The sequence below is a fragment of the Rhododendron vialii genome, chromosome 13a (assembly GCF_030253575.1).
Source record: "Rhododendron vialii isolate Sample 1 chromosome 13a, ASM3025357v1".
Taxonomy (NCBI): Eukaryota; Viridiplantae; Streptophyta; class Magnoliopsida; order Ericales; family Ericaceae; genus Rhododendron; species Rhododendron vialii.
The window spans coordinates 34,594,383-34,615,543 of NC_080569.1; the positions used below are offsets into that span (position 1 = coordinate 34,594,383).

General features: G+C 39.9%; 2 protein-coding genes, 2 long non-coding RNA genes and 1 pseudogene across 4 annotated transcripts; 2 read left to right on the forward strand and 3 right to left on the reverse strand.

Moving 5' to 3' along the window:
- Nucleotides 1-1,319, reverse strand: part of LOC131313695 (nuclear pore complex protein NUP214-like) — a 43,725-nt pseudogene extending 42,406 nt beyond the window's left edge.
- Nucleotides 1,315-6,581, reverse strand: LOC131313699 (uncharacterized). Its single transcript, XR_009196274.1, has 3 exons — nucleotides 6,331-6,581; nucleotides 5,091-5,174; nucleotides 1,315-2,042 (listed from the first exon to the last, which is right to left on the reverse strand). It is a non-coding gene; the product is annotated as an uncharacterized LOC131313699 (long non-coding RNA).
- Nucleotides 6,582-8,636: 2,055 nt separating this feature from the next.
- Nucleotides 8,637-9,985, forward strand: LOC131313698 (uncharacterized). Its single transcript, XR_009196273.1, has 3 exons — nucleotides 8,637-8,716; nucleotides 9,555-9,642; nucleotides 9,803-9,985. It is a non-coding gene; the product is annotated as an uncharacterized LOC131313698 (long non-coding RNA).
- A 1,476-nt stretch (nucleotides 9,986-11,461) lies between these two features.
- On the reverse strand, nucleotides 11,462-11,956 carry LOC131314153 (uncharacterized). Its single transcript, XM_058342642.1, has 2 exons — nucleotides 11,705-11,956; nucleotides 11,462-11,614 (listed from the first exon to the last, which is right to left on the reverse strand). Exons 1-2 carry the CDS (start codon nucleotides 11,954-11,956, stop codon nucleotides 11,462-11,464), a joined length of 405 nt encoding a protein of 134 aa, XP_058198625.1.
- Nucleotides 11,957-13,139: 1,183 nt separating this feature from the next.
- Nucleotides 13,140-20,432, forward strand: LOC131314154 (uncharacterized). The gene is made up of 10 exons (XM_058342644.1): nucleotides 13,140-13,174; nucleotides 14,025-14,166; nucleotides 14,558-14,685; nucleotides 15,980-16,070; nucleotides 16,249-16,314; nucleotides 16,937-16,999; nucleotides 17,114-17,314; nucleotides 17,402-17,486; nucleotides 17,628-17,863; nucleotides 20,033-20,432. Exons 1-10 carry the CDS (start codon nucleotides 13,140-13,142, stop codon nucleotides 20,123-20,125), a joined length of 1,140 nt encoding a protein of 379 aa, XP_058198627.1. The 3' UTR covers nucleotides 20,126-20,432.
- Nucleotides 20,433-21,161: the final 729 nt, after the last annotated feature.

The window sequence follows — 21,161 nt, forward strand, 5'->3', positions numbered from 1 at the left end:
CACAACTTGAAAGTTGTGTCACCAAAGAACACTAGTGATTCATTCGAAAATTCTGAAGTAGAACTACAGTAGTGTGTAGCAATATGATCAGATGCTTCAACTAATACTACCTTTGATGGTGTTGGAAATCACTTGGAAGTTATAGGAGGCATGTGTGTGATGCAAATAGTTAATGAACCCATACCTTATTGAGGAATGAGGCAACAAAGAAGAAATGAATTTTGCCATCAATACAGGCAGCCAGAGTGGATGAGTCAGCTGACAAAGCTAATATGTACACCTGCCCAATTGGGACATCCACAACACTCAACTCTTTAATTGATGAACAACTCCCTTTCTCTGCAATCTCCTTTGCTGAGTCTATAATATCCTTGGTCCTTGCAACACAAAACCCTAACAAATGATGAACAGATAACACATCAAATGAAGCACTGTCACACGAAGGTACCAATTAGTTGAGATCATAGGAATCAATGGCCAAGATATAGAACATGATAAAATACCCAAAATGACAGAAATGAAGTGATTGTTGTTGCTCAATGGAGGGAAAGACAGAGAGGGAGAGGACGTACCAGTGGAATGAGAAACAAATATGAGACCAAAACGTTCAGAGACGGACAGGGGTTTAGACGGAGGGTTTTGGGGATTGAATTCAGCATCATCCCCAGGCTTAATAGGGACAGCTTCCCCGATCCCAATGAAGTAGTAGTCATCCGAGCCTCTGCGCTCTCCTTCCCCTTCGTCGTCTAATCGGAGGATAATACTATTGTCTTCAGTTGCTGCCATTGGTATGTCTAAATCCTGTCCCTGGTAGTAATTACAAGGCCCAAGAGAGGTAAAATTGTAGTTATTGAACGCAGCTGGTAACACAAAAATCCAATCACCGTAAGCTCCTTTGAAAGTGTGAAAGCCCTTGTCCGCATACACAAATATTTATTCTTGAATCCAGCAAAAAATTTATTGAATACAAGTTTATCATCATCAATCACTAAGAGATTTAAGAGGTGCAGAGTTCCATTGAAGAGCGTCGAAAATGGTTTTTGAAATTTAAATGGGTTAAGAACCTGCCATTACTAAATTGTGAGGGATTCACAGACGAAGTAGCCAAGCTTCTTACACGATGATGACGATTGAGAATGCCAACCAAGAGCTGCGGTGGTCGCGAATGGCCGTAGGATTCTCCTTGTTAGGGCTAAACAGGACTCTCCCTTGTTGGGGTTTTGGAGGGGTTTAAAGAGCGAATTCGTGCTTCCCCTTTCCTTCGTCCGGAAGAATCTTCTGCTCATTTGAATTCTCTAATTTGAATTTCTTTTGTTCGTTTTTTTTTCTATTTTATATATATACTAGTGCTTGCCCGTGCCTACGGCACTTGCTAGCTAGTGGCTCAAGCATTAGTGTGTAGTATGTGATCCTCTTCTTAGTGGCACGAAAGAGAATTACCCCTGCTTATGCATTCTCCCAACTATTCATTTAAGCTAGCTACAAATAACTATCAATTTGCTGCTTATGGAATTCTAGTAAATACCAGGTAAAAAGTTAAAACCAAGAAGCACATTAGTTAGTGCTCTGCATCAACGAAATCAGAAAAAATCTAAGCACACCAGCCAGTGCTCTGCATTTAACAATGTAAGAGCAGATATAAACACACCAGCCAGTGCAACACATCAGTTAGTGCTCTGCATCAACGAAATCAGAAAAAATCTAAGCACACCAGCCAGTGCTCTGCATTTAACAACATAAGAGCAGATATAAGCACATCAGCCAGTGCAGCACATCAGCCAGTGCAGCACATCAATTAGTGCTTTGCATCAACGAAATCAGAAAAAATTTGAAGGCACGGCGCAAACATTCTTTTCTCGAAGAAACCTAACCTATACAATAGAAAATGAAGAACAGTGATCAATAGAAAATGAAAAATGAAGAGTTAAAGTTTATCTTACAGTTTTCTCCAAATCACCATCCAGCATAGATTTCTTTCCCTTGGCTACACAGATGGCCTTCCCTTTCCCTTTAGAAAGTTCCATTGCTCCTGGTGTTAGGACCTGAGGGACACCACGCACGCAAACCCACGCAGTGATTTCAGAGAAAAAACTCTCTTTGATTATATATTCACACAATATACAATAAAGATGAAAAAACTCTCCGGGAACCACACGCCGGTTCCTCTCCGGGAGGCCACAACTCGGCCCCCCACGCTCGCCTCACCCTCTCCCTCACATTATGTCACACACTAACCCTAATAGGCTTTACAACTATATATAAGGGACTCCAAAGGTAAATACGCTCAACACCCAACACTAAGGGTGTTACACAAAATAACCCCACCACTATGGGTGGACCCCAACAATCACCCTCCACCCAGAGTGGCTAATCGTTGCATCCGTCCAGTCTCTCTAGCAAAGCGCCTGTGTCACTCCAAGTCTAGCTGCCAGCACCCCCTCACCGAAGTACTCCTGCCTGACTGAATGTCTCCTTGCAAGATTAGATCTTCCGAGGCTAAACCCGCAGCGCTGTCTGGCTGCAATACCGACATCTCCACCGATATTTAGCACCCCTTCAATAGAGTGCTCGCACCCCCTTGACCGAAGTGCCCACATCCTTACCAGGATGCAATCCGTGACTTCATCTCTCCTTCTCATGCAGCCGCATACCATAGAGAGAATTCAATCACAAAATCCACGAAGGAAGAGATCCCAGCGATGCATCGTCTGGTCTCCATCTCCATCCCTCTGTCCAGAGCTCCCGTGAACATCTCCCAAACAACCAGTTGCCCACCGTCTGCAGACTATTCCACACACAATCTGATTCAGTAACCGACACTCCTGTACATCTCAGGTCATGACTCCTCGTACTCCAGTGCCCTTCCTGTATGTCTCCGCAGCTGTTGCTTCATGTGTTAACTGTCACAAAAAACTCATATTGCTTGTCTAGTACCAAACATCAGCTCTATCTGTTTGTACTCTTCACAAGCATGTATTAGTTGCCCATCATCATCCTCATGCAGCCCAAATCACAACTGCAACTCCCGATGATAGGTCTTCATCACATCTGCCACTCCCAGCACATCCTACCACTCTCAGTCATCTCTCTCGGGTCTTCTCCTACCACTCGGTCCATCTTCATTCCACTCCAGGCTTTTCCCTGCAACCCTTGATCTCCGATATGTCGTCCCTAATAAGCGCCTGTGTCATTACCAGACAAGCTCTCTAGCACCCCCCAAACCGGGATGCAACACTCGAAAGAATGTATCCTTACTCACTAGGTCTCCCACGACTGATCACGACCTCCCATGGCCGTCCGGAACTGATCCCTATGTTGCACCAAGCCTCCTCGCAACCCAAACACGTGTTTTCTTGCTCCACTAAGCACTCGCACCAGCCTAGGAGCCCCAAATCCGAAAACAAAGCGCGCGGTTGTGTCCGGAACGTCGAGATAGTCAAAATCGACTACTCATACGCGAAAAACAGAGTCCGAACAACCCCGAAATCGCAAAAAACCAGTCTAAAATATTCTTGTTTGACCAGGCAGTTGACCGTTGACTAGCCACGTCAACGTTGACCGATTGACGTGGAAGGTGTCGTGGCACCACTGGACCAATTTCCGCTGACGTGGAAGTGCCACGTGGCGATGAAATGTCTGTCACGTGGCGTCTGATGTGGCAGTCCCCGTCAGCGTTGACCGGCTGACTGGGCGTTGACCGCGCAAGCCCGGCGTGTGCCATCCACCTGCTAGCATGTGCCAGCCACGGTCCCGCGCGTGCAACACACACGCACACGTAGATCTGACTCGCGGTGACGCGTCGCGCTTTGACCGGCGCATGCGGCCTACTTCGGCCTTCTCCGGCGACATTCCAACCACCGTTGTGATCGTCTCTTCAAGCCCCATCCGACTTTGTGCTCCAAACTTCAATCCGAGCAACCACCGCCTCGGGCTTTTCAAAACCGTACTCGCCGCCATTCCGCCGCCTTTGACCAACCATTGCTGCCACCTCCGAGCTCTTCCAGCGACGTGCTCCCCCAATCCGTGATCGTCTCCTCGAGGTGAACACAACCCAGTGCTCAAAACTCGTCTTCGATCATCCACGACTTCGGGCTTTTCAAAACAGCCTCTCTGCCCGTCGCCGACTCCGCCCGCTGCGATCGAATGGCTCCCGAGCCTTCATCCGGTGACGAAACTCGACCCCGTCACCTCCTATAGACTCGTCTCAGTGAGTTGCACAACCCTTACTGGTCCGATTGAGTTTTCAAATGGCTCAACTGAGAACCAGCTTAGGCCGTGCTCCGTACTTCCTCCTCGGGTGACAAAACACGAGGTTTGTGAGCAACCTTTTTTTTATATTTAGAAATCGAATCCGTGGTTTTTCCGGTAACCCTCTTCTTCAACCCTGCTCTGATACCAATTGTTAGGACCTGAGGGACACCACGCACGCAAACCCACGCAGTGATTTCAGAGAAAAAACTCCCTTTGATTATATATTCACACAATATACAATAAAGATGAAAAAACTCTCCGGGAACCACACGCCGGTTCCTCTCCGGGAGGCCACAACTCGGCCCCCCACGCTCGCCTCACCCTCTCCCTCACATTATGTCACACACTAACCCTAATAGGCTTTACAACTATATATAAGGGACTCCAAAGGTAAATACGCTCAACACCCAACACTAAGGGTGGTACACAAAATAACCCCACCACTATGGGTGGACCCCAACACCTGGAACACAAAGCGACAGTTAGGATAAAAGAGTTTTCACTGGAACACAAAGCCTATAAAATTGAAAAAATACAAACTCATAGAGATGAGAATATCGAGATGCTTTAAGGGTTGAAGGATGCTAGCTCTAACCTAGCTGTGATCATCATAATGTTTGCCGATTGGCCAAAAAAAAAAACCTCTATGAATCCCTCACTACCGAAGTCCCCTATAACTAAAAAGTATGCCGAAATACCCTAAAACTAACCAGTCCCCCCTACAAATTAATTTTAGACCATATTGGAGTGCTATTGGAGAAAGAGCTCTCGCCGAAGGTCACCTTTGGCGAGGAAAGAAAGAGTGATTGGTCAAAAGCAGAGAAATCAAAAAAGCGTACCACTCGCTAAGCAAGCTTCCAATTTTGATGATGATGAAAGTATTAGAGGGCGATTATACTCTTGCCCTTATCCCATACAATTACCTGGAAAGAGAAAAAATGAATTAGCATCAAGAATGACTGTAAAATGATGATGGGCCACAAATGCATAGCAGTAATGCGAAACCAAAGTGATTTTGAAAGGTCAAACCCCATAAGCCATTATTTCCTAGCACAACGCTTCTGATCTTAGAGCCCCAACAAAAGATGAGAAAAAAACTAATTTTCTACCGTGATCAAGTGTTTGTCCGTGAGACTGAAAAATGAAATTGATTGCCAACGTTGGGAAAGATGGTTATGGAAAAGTCGGGTACAAAAAACCCCTTGGGTGGAGGAGCAGAATCAAAAGTACACAAAACCCAGTCACGAAAAATGATCAAAAGTACCACGTGTGTGGTACTCGCCCGGCACCCAAAAGTACACAAAACCCAGTGAAAAATTGGACCCTTCTTGTTTCAAAAACATTGCCCAAAAATCTAATAACCATTTTGAAACATGAAGAGTATCTATGTCTAATCAAATCTACATATTTTTGTATTCTCTCTCCCTCTCTCTCTCAAAAGCGGCTCCCTCTCAATATCTCGATAGAAGGGTGCTGGCGACTGCAGTCCAGCTGCAGCAACCGAAACTCCAGTTTTTACGAATTCATGTAACTGTAGCAATCAAGATACTTAAACTAAGATTCAAAACTACCATAAAAATAAAGTTTGGCAAGAAATATTGTATCCAACTATTTTGTCAAACACTTGCCAAATAGAGAGTACCTGTATCCAGCTAGAAAAAGAAAATATCATTGAGTTCCAAAATTTTAAGTCTATAAGAGAAAAGTTTCGTGATATGATATCGATTACTCTCCCTTTCCACATACAAAATGTAACTATACATAGAACAATGAGAGATCAAAAAGGTTGGTGCAGAAGAAGAAGGAGGAGGGGGAATCTGCAGAGCCATGCATTTTCATCAATCAAAAAGGGGTTGCTGTAATGCTTTTCATTTGCTTATGCACTCAGACAAAGATTCCCCTCCCATTCAATTCTTCTCGCATGCTCTTTTCTCTTAATTTAGCACGATCAAAAGTACACAAAACTATTACACTTCAACTAAATGTAGCATAAAACCCAGTCACATGCATTTTCACAAACACGTTGTAGGCATTCCCCTGAACATGCATTTCAATTTAAAGTCTCTCGGACAAACATACCTTCTCAAAAGCAAAGAGGGAAGAGGGCCAAGACGGGTTTTTTGTGGTGGTGTTCCGATGGTCTTGCGCTATGGGCTCACTGCGTCCGGGTGCGTTCCATTGCTAGGCGAGGCAGGGGGCCAGCGGGGTTGGCTAAGAAGGTGCGTCCGTGAGTCAGAGCTGCTGGTTAGATCGGTGGAGTCACGGTGACGGAGAAGACGAAGTACGGTGAAGGAAAAGACGAAGCTGCTGGGTTTAGAACGTTTGTGGGTTTGAAACGTGGAAGGAAAAGACGAAGTACGGTGACGGAGACATGTGGCAGTTGTGTAATTTAGCTTAAAACTATGGGCTCTTTAACGAAATGAGGAGAATGCCTCTTAGTTGAATCAAATGAATCTCGGTTCCAACGACTTATCCCTACACCCTTTAATTTTATAATAGATATAGAATAGAATATAGATAGATATAGATATAGATATATATAAAACCAGAGGAACTTACGGTAAATTACACCGATCGTACTAGCGTTGCCCCCTTTCCATCCACCGAATGACATACATTACATTCACAAATCCTAGAGTACCAATGTCACCGTGTACTCGTGGAGGACAAATTAAATTAGGGCAGAGGCCTCATATGGGATGGTCCAAAGTAAAAGTCATCTGTTACATTAAGGATGCGCATGAAGTTCTATCACCGCAATGAAAATCCAATTGAGATTTAGAGCATTATAGAGCTTGGTTGGAGTTGTTTTAATATTTCAAATCTCGATATTGAATGGAGATTTATATTATTTTTTTATCCGGAGATTTTATACTGGTGAAGGAGATTTTATAGTTTGTTCACTCTTTTTTTTTAATTTTTTTGTATTATAGAAAAATCTTTTAGGAATCTATCGTTATTTTTTTTAGAGATTTGGTCTCTTAAATGAAGATGAGATCTCCATTTTTGAAGATCCAAAAGTAAATTTGAAGACCAAACTTTTTAAAAAAACGAGTCCCTTAAAAAGTCTTAAATTACAAAAAAATTTCTCAATATAAAGATTTGGAGCATTATATAGTCTATAGAGCTTGGTTGGGTTGCTCTTAATGAATACACTAATGATTAATCATATTTTCCTCCTAAAATTCCGTTCAGTTGCCAGGAAAGTACAGGAAATGATAGAAAAATCAATTTTTTCATAACTTTTGTAGTGTTCAGTTGGCAAAAAAGTAGTGGAAAACATGCTTTTAAATTTTCCTGCAATATTTTATTTTCTTGCAAAAATGATTCGGCCAAAAGTATAGAATTTTGCGTCACGGAAAAAATTTTCTTCATTGTGGGGCCAAAATAATTGGCGGGTAAGAAAAAAAGTGAATGGCACCAATACCAAAAAAATACGAATTAGGTTCTTAAAAAGACACTTTGAGATTTACGTGAGCAACAACAATTTCGACTACCATGGTGTTTTCTGAGATAATTGTTGTGGAAAAAGGTTGATAATTTATTTATTTTGGAAGTATTTATTTATCTTGTCGTTAGTCTTTAATTTTGTTCTGTACTAACTAATTTTTAGTGAGTTTTTGCATCGGCAACTAATAAGCACGGTTGTTTAATATTTATTTATTTAGTTATCATCTACTTATTTTTTAAACTTCATTTGTACGATTGATTATCAGAGACTGTCAATTTGAATGAGGAATTTGCATGACCATTCAGAATATAGCAAATTGAATAGAGAATTGCAAGTCAATTTTTTCATTTCACGTTAAGGCTTTGCATTAGATAAAATACATTTTTCGTATGTGTTAATTTTTGAAATATGATAGCCTACTATTTAGCTCTCAAAGTTACTTTTATTTAAAATTAGTCATGAGAATAAAAATAAAGAAGTTTCTCATAAGTGTCTTTTCTCGGCAAATGAACCACTAAACTTTAATTTTCCTGTAATAAAAATTATCAAATCAACACTCATAGGAAAATAGATTTCTTTTTCATTTACTTCATTTTACTTAAACTTTTCCTGAAAATAACTTTCCGGTTCAACATTTCTGACAATTTAATAGAGCCTAAGTGATTACTGATCCTCTTATTTGTCTATGCATCTTTATCCGTATTTGTTTAGGGGGCTGTTATTCGCAGCCCTCTATTTTCTCCCGGAGCCCATTACTCCACAGAGCCCATTTTCAATATTTTAAAAAAAAAAATTTTCTCCATGTAACCCATTAAATGTACTAGGTCTTCCTATTATACCCTTTCCCTCCCAAAAATTACACTTTAACTCCTGCACCCATCCAAATAAAAACCCTTATCCCCCAGCCCACCCATTTACATCTCCCCACGCCACTCCATTTCTAGCTCCCACCATCTCCACCTCCATAGCCACCACCGCAATGCCGCCACTCCTGCCGCCGCACCACCGCCTCAGGTGCCGCGCGCGCGCTCTCTCTCTCTCTCTCTCTCTCTCTCTCTCTCTCTCTCTCTGTTCTTCACCGCTGCCATCCCAGCCCACCCATTTACATACATGTATTTGTGTAGAAATTCTGGTAATTAGATCCCGTATTTGTGTAGAAATTTTGGTAACTAAATCCCGTATTTGTTTAGAAATTTTGGTAATTAGATCCCGAAATTGGTAGCCAAAAACGGTGAATGTTGAGATCTGTAAGCTTATATGTGAGATGCTAGGGTTTTTTTTTTTTTTTAATCCTGTATTGGTTAGCACATTTGGCATGAACCTCATGCCAATACAAGTGGATTTGGCTTCATGAGAGGCAGCTGAATTTGAGCTGTGGTACTTGTCAAAAGTGCCAATACCTCCATGTAGGATTTGAAGCTCATGTTGGAGCTTCTCTGCTCGTAGGTGGATTCCTAAGATTTTATTGTTTTATTACATTGTCCTGCATGAATGGGATTGCTTTAGCTTGTGTCGATGAAATGCTCACTGTTTGAAATGTTTATAGCGAGTCTTAGATATGTGGAGTGCATTTGCTAGCTGACAAAAGTTTAAGCCACGGCTCTTTGAATAATCTGGAAATTGAGAATAATTTGGAAAATGAGCTTGGTGAAGCCCACTTCTTTTAAGTAACCTATTTATTTATTTTGTCTTCTTTCTTTCTTTTTTTTCCAGAATACACCCGTCCTTGATTTGGAATCGACTAAGTTGTTGGTTCTTTTCCAAAACAATGGTTGATCCCTAAGTTATTGGCATTCTTACTTTTTGTTGCCTTTTCGTACTTGTAAATTTGTATTATTATTATTATATGCAGGTTATTATGCGTCCACCACGTGGAGTTCGAGGCCGAGGTCGGGCCCGGGGGCCGGGGTGTCCTTCAGGACGAGTCTGAGGCTGCTGAGGTAAACGGCTTTCAATAGTTGATTTTTCGATCGAAGTTTGACTTTGCATGACCTTCTTTGGAACAAGATGTATAATAGCTTGAGTCTTTGTCATAGACAAATTCTGTCATCTTCCTTCGTAGTGTCTATTGTTTAACCGGTTGATCTTTTTATCACATAGGCGGTATCCGACCTGAGAACACAAGACTTGACATACCTGCCCGAGTTTATACTCAATAAAAAAACCACTCCGCTTAGCTCGGATCTGTCCCACATATAGTGGAAAGGGCATGTACGAATAGTGTGAAACATTGTGTACAAAAAACTATTTTAGTTTGCGTACAAAAAACTAAAAAAACCACTCCGCTTAACTTGAATCTTTTTATCATGAATGTTTGATACTACTTGATGTGTAACATTCCTTGTTATGACTCATCGATAAGAGAGTATCATTCCCTCTTTAAAGACTACACATTTTTGTCCAGTATCCACTAATACAATCTAACAGAATGTGAATTAACTAGCTAGCTTTAAGTTATGCCATGCTGAAGTGGCCTAGAAATTGATGATTGCATATTGTTCGCAAGATTTATGACGATAACTTCAACCATTTGAGTCACGTTGAAGTATGTTTGATGTTTGTTTATAATGGATACGAGCATGATCAACCAAATTGATAAATAAGAACTGTATTGAAAATATTTTGTTGAAAGCATCTAAGTCAAAGTGGTTATGTTTAGCTAGAGAAAAACAAAGAACTTTGTTACTAGTACTTTTTTTGTGAAAGATTTTTTCTGGTAATGGAGTTCAATGGTGTGAATAGGGGAAGTTTATGTCTCAGGCATTAACTATTTATAAGCAATAGCGTTGTGCCTCTTGTTTTATTGGAGATCAGAAGCAGAAGCTTCACGTATGATAATCACTTGTGAAACAAAATTCTTTTTTGGTTTCATTTTGGTCAACTTTCTGTAACCAAAAACCGAAATTGTTTATCATTTTCAGTAATCAGTGTCTGACATGTTAAGCTTATTTCGGCAAGCAGATGTTAAAACTTCCTTCCTGTGGAAATGAATAACTTGTAATTGTATTATTTTCATATACGTGTAGGTTATGCGTTCACTGCCTCGAGTTCGAACTCAAGGAGGCTGACGAATAGGACAGCCACAGTCAACCTTGTCCTCGAACTCGAATAGGTAGTCGTGCCCTGTTGCTGTGCAGGAAGCCGAGCTACCCCAACCTGCTCCATCCTCAAACAGTATCGTTTGACATTTTCAATGTTATTTTATACTTATTTTCTGTAAGTTGTGGTACTCATAGTGTGGGAAAACGAGTCTTATAATCAATGAAACATTCTAAATGTTGGATAGACACTCAAATGTTGCCTTGTATTTTCTGTAAATTGTGGTACTCATATTTGGCAAAAAAGATTTTTGTAATCAATGACACTTTGCTGTTTTTGGGCATTCGTTTAAATGAGCAGGGCAATAAAACCATGCCTGAGAGAGCCCACCTAACTGTTTCTTCTAAAAAAAAAGCATGTTTCAGCATCCACACGATGAAATAGTACCAATTATTCGGTATCCAAGTGCTGAAATCTAATAACAATTTCGGGTTGTAAATGCTGAAAAATTACAAAAATATCGGTATACAGCTACTAGAACATTACAAGAACTTCAGAATTGAGATACTGAAATCAACCTGTGCTCAGTCAATTTCTTCACATCAATCCCATAATAAAATAAATGGCACAAAGAGCGAAACCGAGGTCGATCTTATGGTGCTTAGTCAACAACATTGCAATGTAAAGCGTCAACATGATAACCATACATATAAAATGAAACTAATATATGTCAAAGGACTCGGCAATTGCTACATCACTTCCTATTATGGCTTTAAACGCTTCTATTTTCTCCCATTCCTTGGCCTCCTCCCATCGAAATTTGAACCAATAGTTGGCAATAGGTGGCGAGGGAGAACATGATTTTAGATCAGCCTGTCAAAGTAAAAGGATTTTGAAAATTGCACATGAAGGCAATTTCTAGTAATGTTGAATTTTTGAGAAATAAAACTAAACGGTATACACCTGTACGAAGTGATCTTCGTTCACGAGTCCAATTCCAAGAACCCTTATTTTGTCCGATGATGGAGGACGAGAATGGAGTGGGAGGAAAGTAAGGCATTGAAGTTGGGATAGAAGGACAACCACCACATTATAAGTAGAAGTTACAACGTGACCCATGTCAGGAAAAATCATCCACTTGTCTTCCGGTGCAATTTCGTCTTGAAAGAATGACAATCTATAACGTAACTTGCTAGCACCTCCGATACCGGTCATTTTTTCGTAAAGGTCATAATGGTTATTCATCTCCAAGAGCAAATCATTTCGGCATGTCTTCCATGGTTATTCATCTCCAGTAGCTGTTGAAAATAAGATTTCATTTCGGTAACTACACGTCGAAAATATGTTCCAACTTCGGTAACCAACTGCCGAACTATGTATAGAAAAATTATACATAACATTTCGGTAAGTAGCTATTGAAAATAGGATTATATTTCGGTAACTACACGTCGAAAATATGTTCAAATTTCGGTAACCAACTGCCGAACTATATAGAAAAATTATACATAACATTTCAGTAAGTAGCTATTAAAAATAAGATTATATTTCTGTAACTACCCGTCGAAAACATGTTTAAACTTCGGTAACCAACTACCGAACTATGTATACGAAAATTATACATAACATAAGTTAGCTATTGAAAATAAGATTATATTTCGGTAACTACACGTCGAAAATATATTCAATTTTCAGTAAACAACTGCCGAACTATCTATATAGGAAAAATCATGCATACATTTCGGTAAATTGCTGTTGAAGAAAATATTATATTTCGGTAAATACATGTCGAAAATATGTTCAAATTTCGGTAAAGAACTGCTAAACTTGATACTATATAGGAAAATCATACATACATTTCGGTAACTAGCTGTTGAAAAAAAGATTATATTTCGGTAACTACATGTCGAAAATGCATACTACAAAAACAAGAAACATGTATTTCGGTAATTAGATGTTGAAAACGTATCTCAATTTCGATAACTAGCTGTTGAGTATGGTAATATTTTACAGTGGTTAGCTACCGAAATTACTTACTTTATTCTGTTCATTCTGTTCGAACCAGAAACATCGACAAAACCCTTGAAAAACTGGGTTTAGAAAACCCAGACGCCACAACAACAAACCAGAGGCATTGTAAACGGAAAAACTTACCTCCTCACGCGGCTTCCAAGATACAATGTCCATCACAATATCTTTCTTCTCCTCTGCCATCATATGGTTGCCGATAGAATTTGATTCAATTTCAAAATCCAATCCTACAAGTGGGTCAAAAAATGGATCAATAGAAGGACTTGAACCTTCCATTGATACAATATTTGGTCTTTGCTCCTCCTCCATTGAAAAATTTGAGAGAGAGGAAAAAAGAGAATGATGATTTAGAGAGACGGGAGAAGAGAAGATGAACAGTACAAAGCTGAGAATGAAAAACCGGAGGTTTGTGTGTGTTTTTTTTATTTTCAAACGTGAATGATGATTTTTGGGGGATTTTGAAGGGAAGGGGGTAGTGGATAATTTAGAGATTTTGGTTATAAGGGCATATAGGTCATTTCATGTATAGGTATAAGGGTAAGTAGGTCATTTTACATTAAGGGGTCATGTTGTAATTACTTGCAAATTTTTAATGGGCTCCGGGAGAAAATAGAGGGCTGCGAATCGCGGCCCCCTTTGTTTATGGGCGCTGCTATTCGCAGCCCTCTATTTACTCCCATAGCCCGTTAAAAATTTTCAATTATACTCGACAGTTAGTTACCGAAATTGAGATATATTTTCGGTATCCAATTACCGAAATATAATATTTTTTTCAACAGATGTTTACCGAAAATGCATGTTCGGCAGTTGTTTACCGAAAGTTGAACATATTTTCGACATGTATTTACCGAAATATAATCTTGTTTTCAACAGCAATTTGCCGAAATGTTATTTATGATTTTCAACAATCATTTACCGAAATGTAGTGGGCTACAGGAGTAAATAGAGGGCTGCGAATAGCGGCGCCCTTGTTTATTCATACTTGAATTCATTATTTGTCTATTCATCCTTAAACTATTGGTTAAAATATATTTCACCTCTCTTGCCAATACAATCATCATTTGGCACCTTGTAGAAACATCGATTAGGCCATCACCAACTTCGCTGATGGCTGCCAAATAAATTCAATCATTTCATATGTTTGTCCATTCAAAATTGAAAAACTTCGATGACATGTTAATATTTCAATCGGCCAGAAATAAGAACCGGGTATTGTGCTTAATGTGTCAAATATAGATGATTGGGGTAAAAATAGAAAATACAAAAACGTTGGAGGGTTAGATGTGAAATATACCTTTTCCTTGCTCCACCGCTGCTATCGCTGCTGCTCCAACACTCAACAGTCAGAAAAAGGGTGGGTTTTGCTTCTCTGTCCATCAGGATCAGAGTGTCCCAAGGTAATTTGTTTATTCGATTGAGCATCGTGCGTGAATCGATCAGATTCGAACACAATCCAGAAAAAATATCGAATATTTAAGCAAGAAAAGAGAATTAGTTCTCTGTTGTGTGTTGAATTCGAATCTGTCGTTCAGGTAAACTTTGGTAAAATTCTTCGGGTTCAGATTTCTCACGTGAACGATAGCTAGCCTTAACCGATATGTTCCTTAATAGTTAGTTGTTTTAGTTCAAAAGCTTGGAGCTAAATTTTCAAAATTGGGACATAACTGTCTAGTGATCCGAGTTGTACTTATTCCGCATGATGGGGCTGTTTGGGCTGCTTCTTCCTCTTCTTCTTTAAATTTTTTTTTTTCCGGCTTCTTGTTGACTTGTTATAATGTTCCACTGCAGATTAGCAGGATGATGAGACAAATTGCAGTAACAGTAGCGACGCTTTTGCTTGTTGCACTTGAGATTCCAACCGGGCTAACCCTTCCATCCACAGTACCTGCATTTCTCTGGTCGCCCCTTGAAGATGGGTACATGGCTATTATTTTTGTTTGTAATGAATGTGAATTTTTCCTTGGACTTTCCAAGATTTAATATCTACCAGTTGAAGTAGATTAATTGGATCGATTTGTAATCCACAACTGGGAGGCTGTCATCTGCATGGGTATTGGTGTGCACGCATACACTTTCATGTATCATAACAATTATCCATTGGATGAAGATATCGTTTGAGCCACAAATCTCCTCTTAGATAAGTGACCTACTTTGCGATCATGGATCTTGCCGAGGCCTTTGTAATCCTTGCACTTATTCGCCAGTTAACTGGAATATATGCACAATGAGACCCCATACCAAGAGCTAACATGATATAACAAGGACTATTGAACCCTTTTTAAGCTATGGTACTTCAATAATAGAATTTCTTTCCATTACTAGTGGTAACGATGCTTGATTGTCCATTCGTTTTGCCATAAGGGTATCAAACTGTATTTGAAGGCTCCATAGTCAAGTCACAATCCCCCCATTACTACCTGGCACAGGTTATCCACACTCTGCTTCCTCGCTTCAACTTTATCCGTAAGCATCCCAAGGAATAACTGTTAGATTTTTTGAAGGGTTCCAACCTAAAACCAATTGGCTATAGGTGGAGCAACCTCTAGAATTTATTAACCAAGCTTGGATGGCTTAGATGAGCAATGTGAGACAAGTCTAACACTCCCCCTCATGTGCAGCCCAGATGCACGTGGAGGTGACAAACTAGGAGCTAACTGACTGACTCAGGTGACAGAGATGATAGAGACTTTCCCACGAGAGGTGAGGCCACCCAAAACCTAGCTCTGATACCATGTTAGATTTCTTGGAGGGTTCCAACCTAAAACCAATTGGCTATAGGTGGAGTAGCCTCTAGAATTTATTAACCAAGTTTGGGTGGCTTAGATGAGCAATGTGGGACAAGTCTAACAATAACCACCATTATCAATAGCTGATACCACTGTTGGGAATCCCAATTGTTCAATCTTCAGGGATTTGCAACTATGGAACTCTATAAACTAGTAAGCATTATTCATTGCTTATTGATGAAAATGAGAGGCAACCAGCTTGAAATATGCCATGTCATTTCATTGTAAAGAATGGCCTTATCTTATGTTGTATAATATTTGTGCTTTGTGTTGTAATGTTGAAAGGTATAATGAACAATGATATGCATAATTCTGCGGAAGACATGTTCAGATCATAATATCACTGTATGTTTTATACTTCATATTTCACTCTTTTGTTATGTTTTGAATCCCTTCCTGATCTATGTTGCTGCATATTTTCAAGCAATGGAATAAAGGAAGCAGTAAATTATCAAACTCTCTCTACAAAGGATTTGGCCAAGTCTGTTCTGTCTGAAGGGGGCTGGTCAAACTTACTGGTATTGCATGTTCTCACCTTCCAAGTTGACTGCATTTTTCTTTCTTTTGTAGAATTCTTTGCATTGGTTCACTTCTTTACAACCAAAAACCATGGAGGAGAATCAAAAAGATAAGAAAAGGAATAGCTTATTTATGATACAGCCTTAAGTCTCTCATGCTGGTTTCATTTTCTTTCTGTGTTCAGGGAAGGAAGCTCAGCATCATTCTGTAGATGTTGCTCTTCTATTTGTTAGGAGAGAGGTAGGAATACGAAAAAGTTAGAACAAGAATAAGTAGATCTCCGAGTTTGATTTCTTCTTGTTGAATAGTCTCTGGCAAGATAAATGTCCTGTTTTGGGGTAAAACTATGTTCATGCACTCCTCTGAAGGCACAAACTGTAAAAGTTATATGTGTACCAGATTTTATGGATTGAGTATGAGTACAGTGTGCACTTCCTTTCCATTTGTTTGCTTTGATTTTTTTCCCTCGCTCTTTCCTATTGGTAGGTAAAGGAGACATGAACTCAAAAGTATCTCGTATCAGTTTATTGGTGGAATCAGGAATGTGACCTTAGCCGCTGGGGTGTACCCAATGGGATTTTACTGTTGCATTACTTGGTTAAGGACAAAGATTTCAGAAGTAGCGTGCAAATAGATTAATTGTACAACTACGTGTGAAAGTGAGAAAATTCAATGGTCTCATGAAATTAGCTCATTAAGAGTCAATTTTGTATGCTTCATTCAACCTTCCAAAGAAAGCATACATGTAACCTCTTCTGTCCTTATTCCGGTCACCTTCCCATTATCAATCTTAAATTTTCACAATTGAGCCGTGTAATCCTTGTGCTGTTGTTCTTGTTAATGGCAACTGATCCATCTGCAGTTACAATCATGGGATAGTTCTGGTGCAAAACATGTAGACTCATCAGTTGTGGACTTTCTCGAGGTCATTATGACTATCAAGTTAGTTCATCTCTTAGAAACAATGGGCCAAGGTTCCGAAACCCTATGGCATTGCCTATAAATGTGCGTTATGGTTGGCACTCCATCTGTTCAGCAGGTATCTTTCACAGGTGCCAATTTTACCTTGGCATTCCCGTACATTGCTGCTTCACAAGAGGAAGAGGCGGTGGAAAGTTCATTGATTTCAGAGTTTGCAGAAACTTGTGGGCATAACTTAGCTGGTAAAGTTTCTTTCATGGAGTCCTGTTCATTGGATGGTGGAAATTATGAAAAACTTTCAGACATTAAAACCTTCCATGTAAGAAATCTGTGCTGTTTGAGACTCATTTGAATGTATGAAAGTTTGGGAAACATTTAATGCTGTTCTCACACTGAAAATGAGCAGGACTATTTGGTTTCGAGGATGGAAAAGAGACAGAAGGGGCAAGCATATTTGGCTGTATTTTGCCAGGGAAGCTCACATTCTGAAAGTATGTTACTTCAGAATATCTTTGTGGGTTAATATTGAACTTGTATTGAAGATAATAGTATTTAAGAACTTTTGAGGGTGGTAGAGTGTCATGTTAATTTATCTACAAAAAGGCATTTCACCTGAATTTCTTACAAGGAAGGTTTGAATGGACATGCAGGTCAGATTCTCTCTGAGCTTATCAGTTCTATGGAGCAGTCCGGGGCAATGTATACGGTTCTCTATGTTTCTGATCCTTTGAGGCCAGTGCAATATCCTTCTTATAGGGAGTTGGAAAGGTTTCTTGCAGAAAGTGCCTCAGGAAATGGATCATTCAATTCCACTTCTTGTGATGGAGTTTGCCTTGTAAAATCATCACTTTTGGAGGGAATCTTAGTGGTAAGTCACGCTCCTTTCCTTTTGGTGAGATATACAATAACCGGTATAGGTGTTTTTGTTTGTTGTAGATATTGATTGCATGAGCAACAGGGCTGTTTAGTTTGCAGCCATCATTAGTGGTCAGGCGGTGGCATTAATTTTGAATCTGAATCGTGAAGTGTAAGATCACGCACCATTCTCCTACAATCACCATAGCACGACCTTCCACATATAAGTGATCACAAGCAATCCATCTCCTCCCTTCCTTCCATATCCCCCAAAAGAATTTTTTTTGTAAAAAGTACAAACTTCTGACTACCTCATTAGACAGGTACATTTGTTTTGGTTTCATGGGAGGCAGATAATATCCGTGCTTCATTAGCTGAGCAGAGCGGAATTTTTTCCCATTTCACTAGTAATCCTTTTCTCCTTCTTGCAATTCCCATCCCCGTCCTTATCATGTCCAGGGTTTCCATTGTTGTGTCATCTTGCTCTATGGTTTGAACAAACTTCCCTGCTTCACAAGATACCACCATGAACTAATTGAAGCCCCATAAGCACCATCGGGATGCACTAGATTGGGATCTTCAACAGTTCGACTTAACCTCAACCTCCTGCAATTCCAGGCTATCTTTCCACATAAAGCCATGTAGCACCCTCCTCCTTGCAGAAGGATTTTCTTCCTGAGGACCTACCAGCAACTGGCATTATCCCGCTCCTAAGCAGTTGCACCCATGTGGTGTTAGGCAACTAACTACTTGTGATCTGCTCTATCCTCTGCCAACCTGCACCTACGCATACTAGGAACCCTCTGCATCTCCATTCTCATCCTCCACTCCACTTTGAGAGAAAAAGTCACACGTCTCTAATTTCTCCAGCCCTGTTGTACACTGAGCCCCCCATTTGGAACAGAAGAAGTTTTTGTAATGGACGCAACTGGCAACATCCTCCCTTCTTTGTTCTCAAAGCCTTCTGCATTTTGTCAGATCCTGTGATTGTTATTTTCTTCCTTTTGCCTAGCCTCTATCTGCTCCTTCACAAGCTGCAGTTATCCCCTAGGGCCTAAGGCTTTGGAGTTGTAGGTATATGACCAAGATTATGAGGTTGGGCTTGGCCCATGGACTCTCCCTAACCAAACAATCACCATCGAGGATATATTTGTTTTGAGCTATCTTCTAAGAATTACCCTTCAACTTGGACACAAAATGGGCCATGGGGACTTTGTAGCCATTGCTTCCATAAAGTCCTCCTACCTTGTTCAGCCAAACAACTGGGCCTTTCACTGGCTTCCCCCTCTGGCCCTCTTACATAGCATCCATCAATAAGCCGACGCGAGGATGGTTGAAATGAGGGGGCTTCTAAATTCATAGCAGGAAGAGATCCAAGCTGAAAACACAGGAAGTTGCAAAGCTTAGTTGGTCAGCTCATTCCCTTCTCTGCCAAGTTGGATAGGATGTAGTAGTTTCAGATGATCTGGCATTGTCAATGTCAAATGAAGAACAATTGCACTATTGCTTGATAGGAGGTAGTAGTTTGAGAGGTTTGGCACTGTGAATTGAAGAACTACCATCCCACTATTTTACGGAGTGGGTGGGATGCAGCGGAATACAACGCCACAACTTGATAGCATTTAGGCGAATTGCGCATAGCCTTGACTCCACAAGGAAAACTAGAGAATTGATATATTGTTGATGTAGAAAAATCTGTCTTTGCCCTCCGGCTTCCGTTTCTATGTATAATTGACTATCCCATTTTCACTTACCAAAAAAAAGGACTTTTTTTTTTTGGTAGAACCCCGTTTCTTGTAGACCAAGAAACATTAAGAAAGACAAAAAAAATAATACTCATATGGGAAAGCTAATTTGAAGGTGAAAAAGGAAGCCTGCTATTCAAAGACAGTTGTATAGTAAATTGAATTATTGTAATGTAATCCTGAGTACAGGTACTCCTAAATATCTTGTCCTACATCAAAGTGGAATTTTTTAGGTTTATTTGCTGCAAAGATCAGTGCAAGATGTCGAAGTATGTCAGCTAAGCTTGTACCAAGGATTTGCATGGCTAAACAACTGTAAAATGTGCCCTTTAATTATCCGTTCTGCTGATTTGCTTGACCCTTGTTACTGTTTTGCTTGGGGGATTTATCTAAAAGCAATTGCGATACACTTAACTCTGTTTCTTGTGATGTTTCAGGGGATTGTTCTGCTTCTAATTTTAATATCTGGCCTTTGCTGTGTGGTGGGTATTGACACTCCGGCTAGGTTTGAAACTCCCCAGGATTCTTGATCTGTTGTTTGCGGAAGATATACCTGAATTGTGTTACTGGGGATGCGATTCACACGTGAAGGAATTTGATTAACCATATGAAACCTTCTGATGTCATGGAAGGTTTGCTTGATGGATTGTGCTGTAAAATGGTACCGTGGTCTTATAATAAGTTGTTCCCAATCTATATTTGTCCTCGGTTGCAACCTGCACAGTGTAACTGGATGATATATTCTTTATTTTGAGAATCAGGATATGCAGAAATTTTGGGGTACTATTATCGATATCTGAGATAATGATAATGGCACTTAAGGAAATGTTCCTTTTATCTTCGGCCGACTGAAAACCCTGATTGCTAATATTGTTTAAGGTACAAATGGATCAGTAAATGACATGGGATGGAGATATTTACTTAATCACGAGATGAGGTGAGGTTGATTCCTAATTGGATGTTCGAACAGTTGTAGCAGTGGTGTCCAAAGAATCATATGACCTATACATTAATACATATCATATATATTCTATATAATATGTTGCCAAGCAAAAATGTTTATTACAATCTGTAGTTGCTCACGATGTGAAGAGATATTTGTGGGAAAGAAAAAAAAAAAAAAGAGCTTTAGCAACAGTGTATTCTCGCAATGTAAACGTGTCCGTAAAATTGTTTTGCTTTTAATTGCTTTTATTTTGCAAACCCGTCCTTATTTTTGGAAGGTGCGATGGAATTTTCTTGGGCGGCCAGGTGATTGGTCTTTGTTGGCGTAGATTGCACACATGAAATTACTCCATTCAAGGAACTGAGACGTCGAAACATAACTTGCCCCCAAATATTACATTACAATCTATAATTAAGAGATTAACGGGCAATGCTAATGCAACACGACACCTTTTCTTTTGGTTTCACATTGATCACTCTCACTGTCATTTTTGTCTTTTTCTCCCTCACCATTTTGAGAAACCAACAAACTGTGCTGTGGCTTTAAATCAGCAGCCACATATCAATTGTAATCTAGAAACAAAATATAAAAAACAGAAAGAAACCAAAATGCTAAAGAAG

Coding starts and splice junctions, on each gene's coding strand:
- LOC131314153 (XM_058342642.1), bottom strand. CDS start 11,956: ATGACCGGTATCGGAGGTGCTAGCAAGTTACGTTATAGATTGTCATTC. Junction 11,615..11,704: donor ACGAAGATCACTTCGTACAG/GTGTATACCGTT, acceptor TTACTTTGACAG/GCTGATCTAAAATCATGTTC.
- LOC131314154 (XM_058342644.1), top strand. CDS start 13,140: ATGAACAGTACAAAGCTGAGAATGAAAAACCGGAG. Junction 17,315..17,401: donor CAGACATTAAAACCTTCCAT/GTAAGAAATCTG, acceptor GAAAATGAGCAG/GACTATTTGGTTTCGAGGAT. Junction 17,864..20,032: donor TTTTGGAGGGAATCTTAGTG/GTAAGTCACGCT, acceptor GTGATGTTTCAG/GGGATTGTTCTGCTTCTAAT.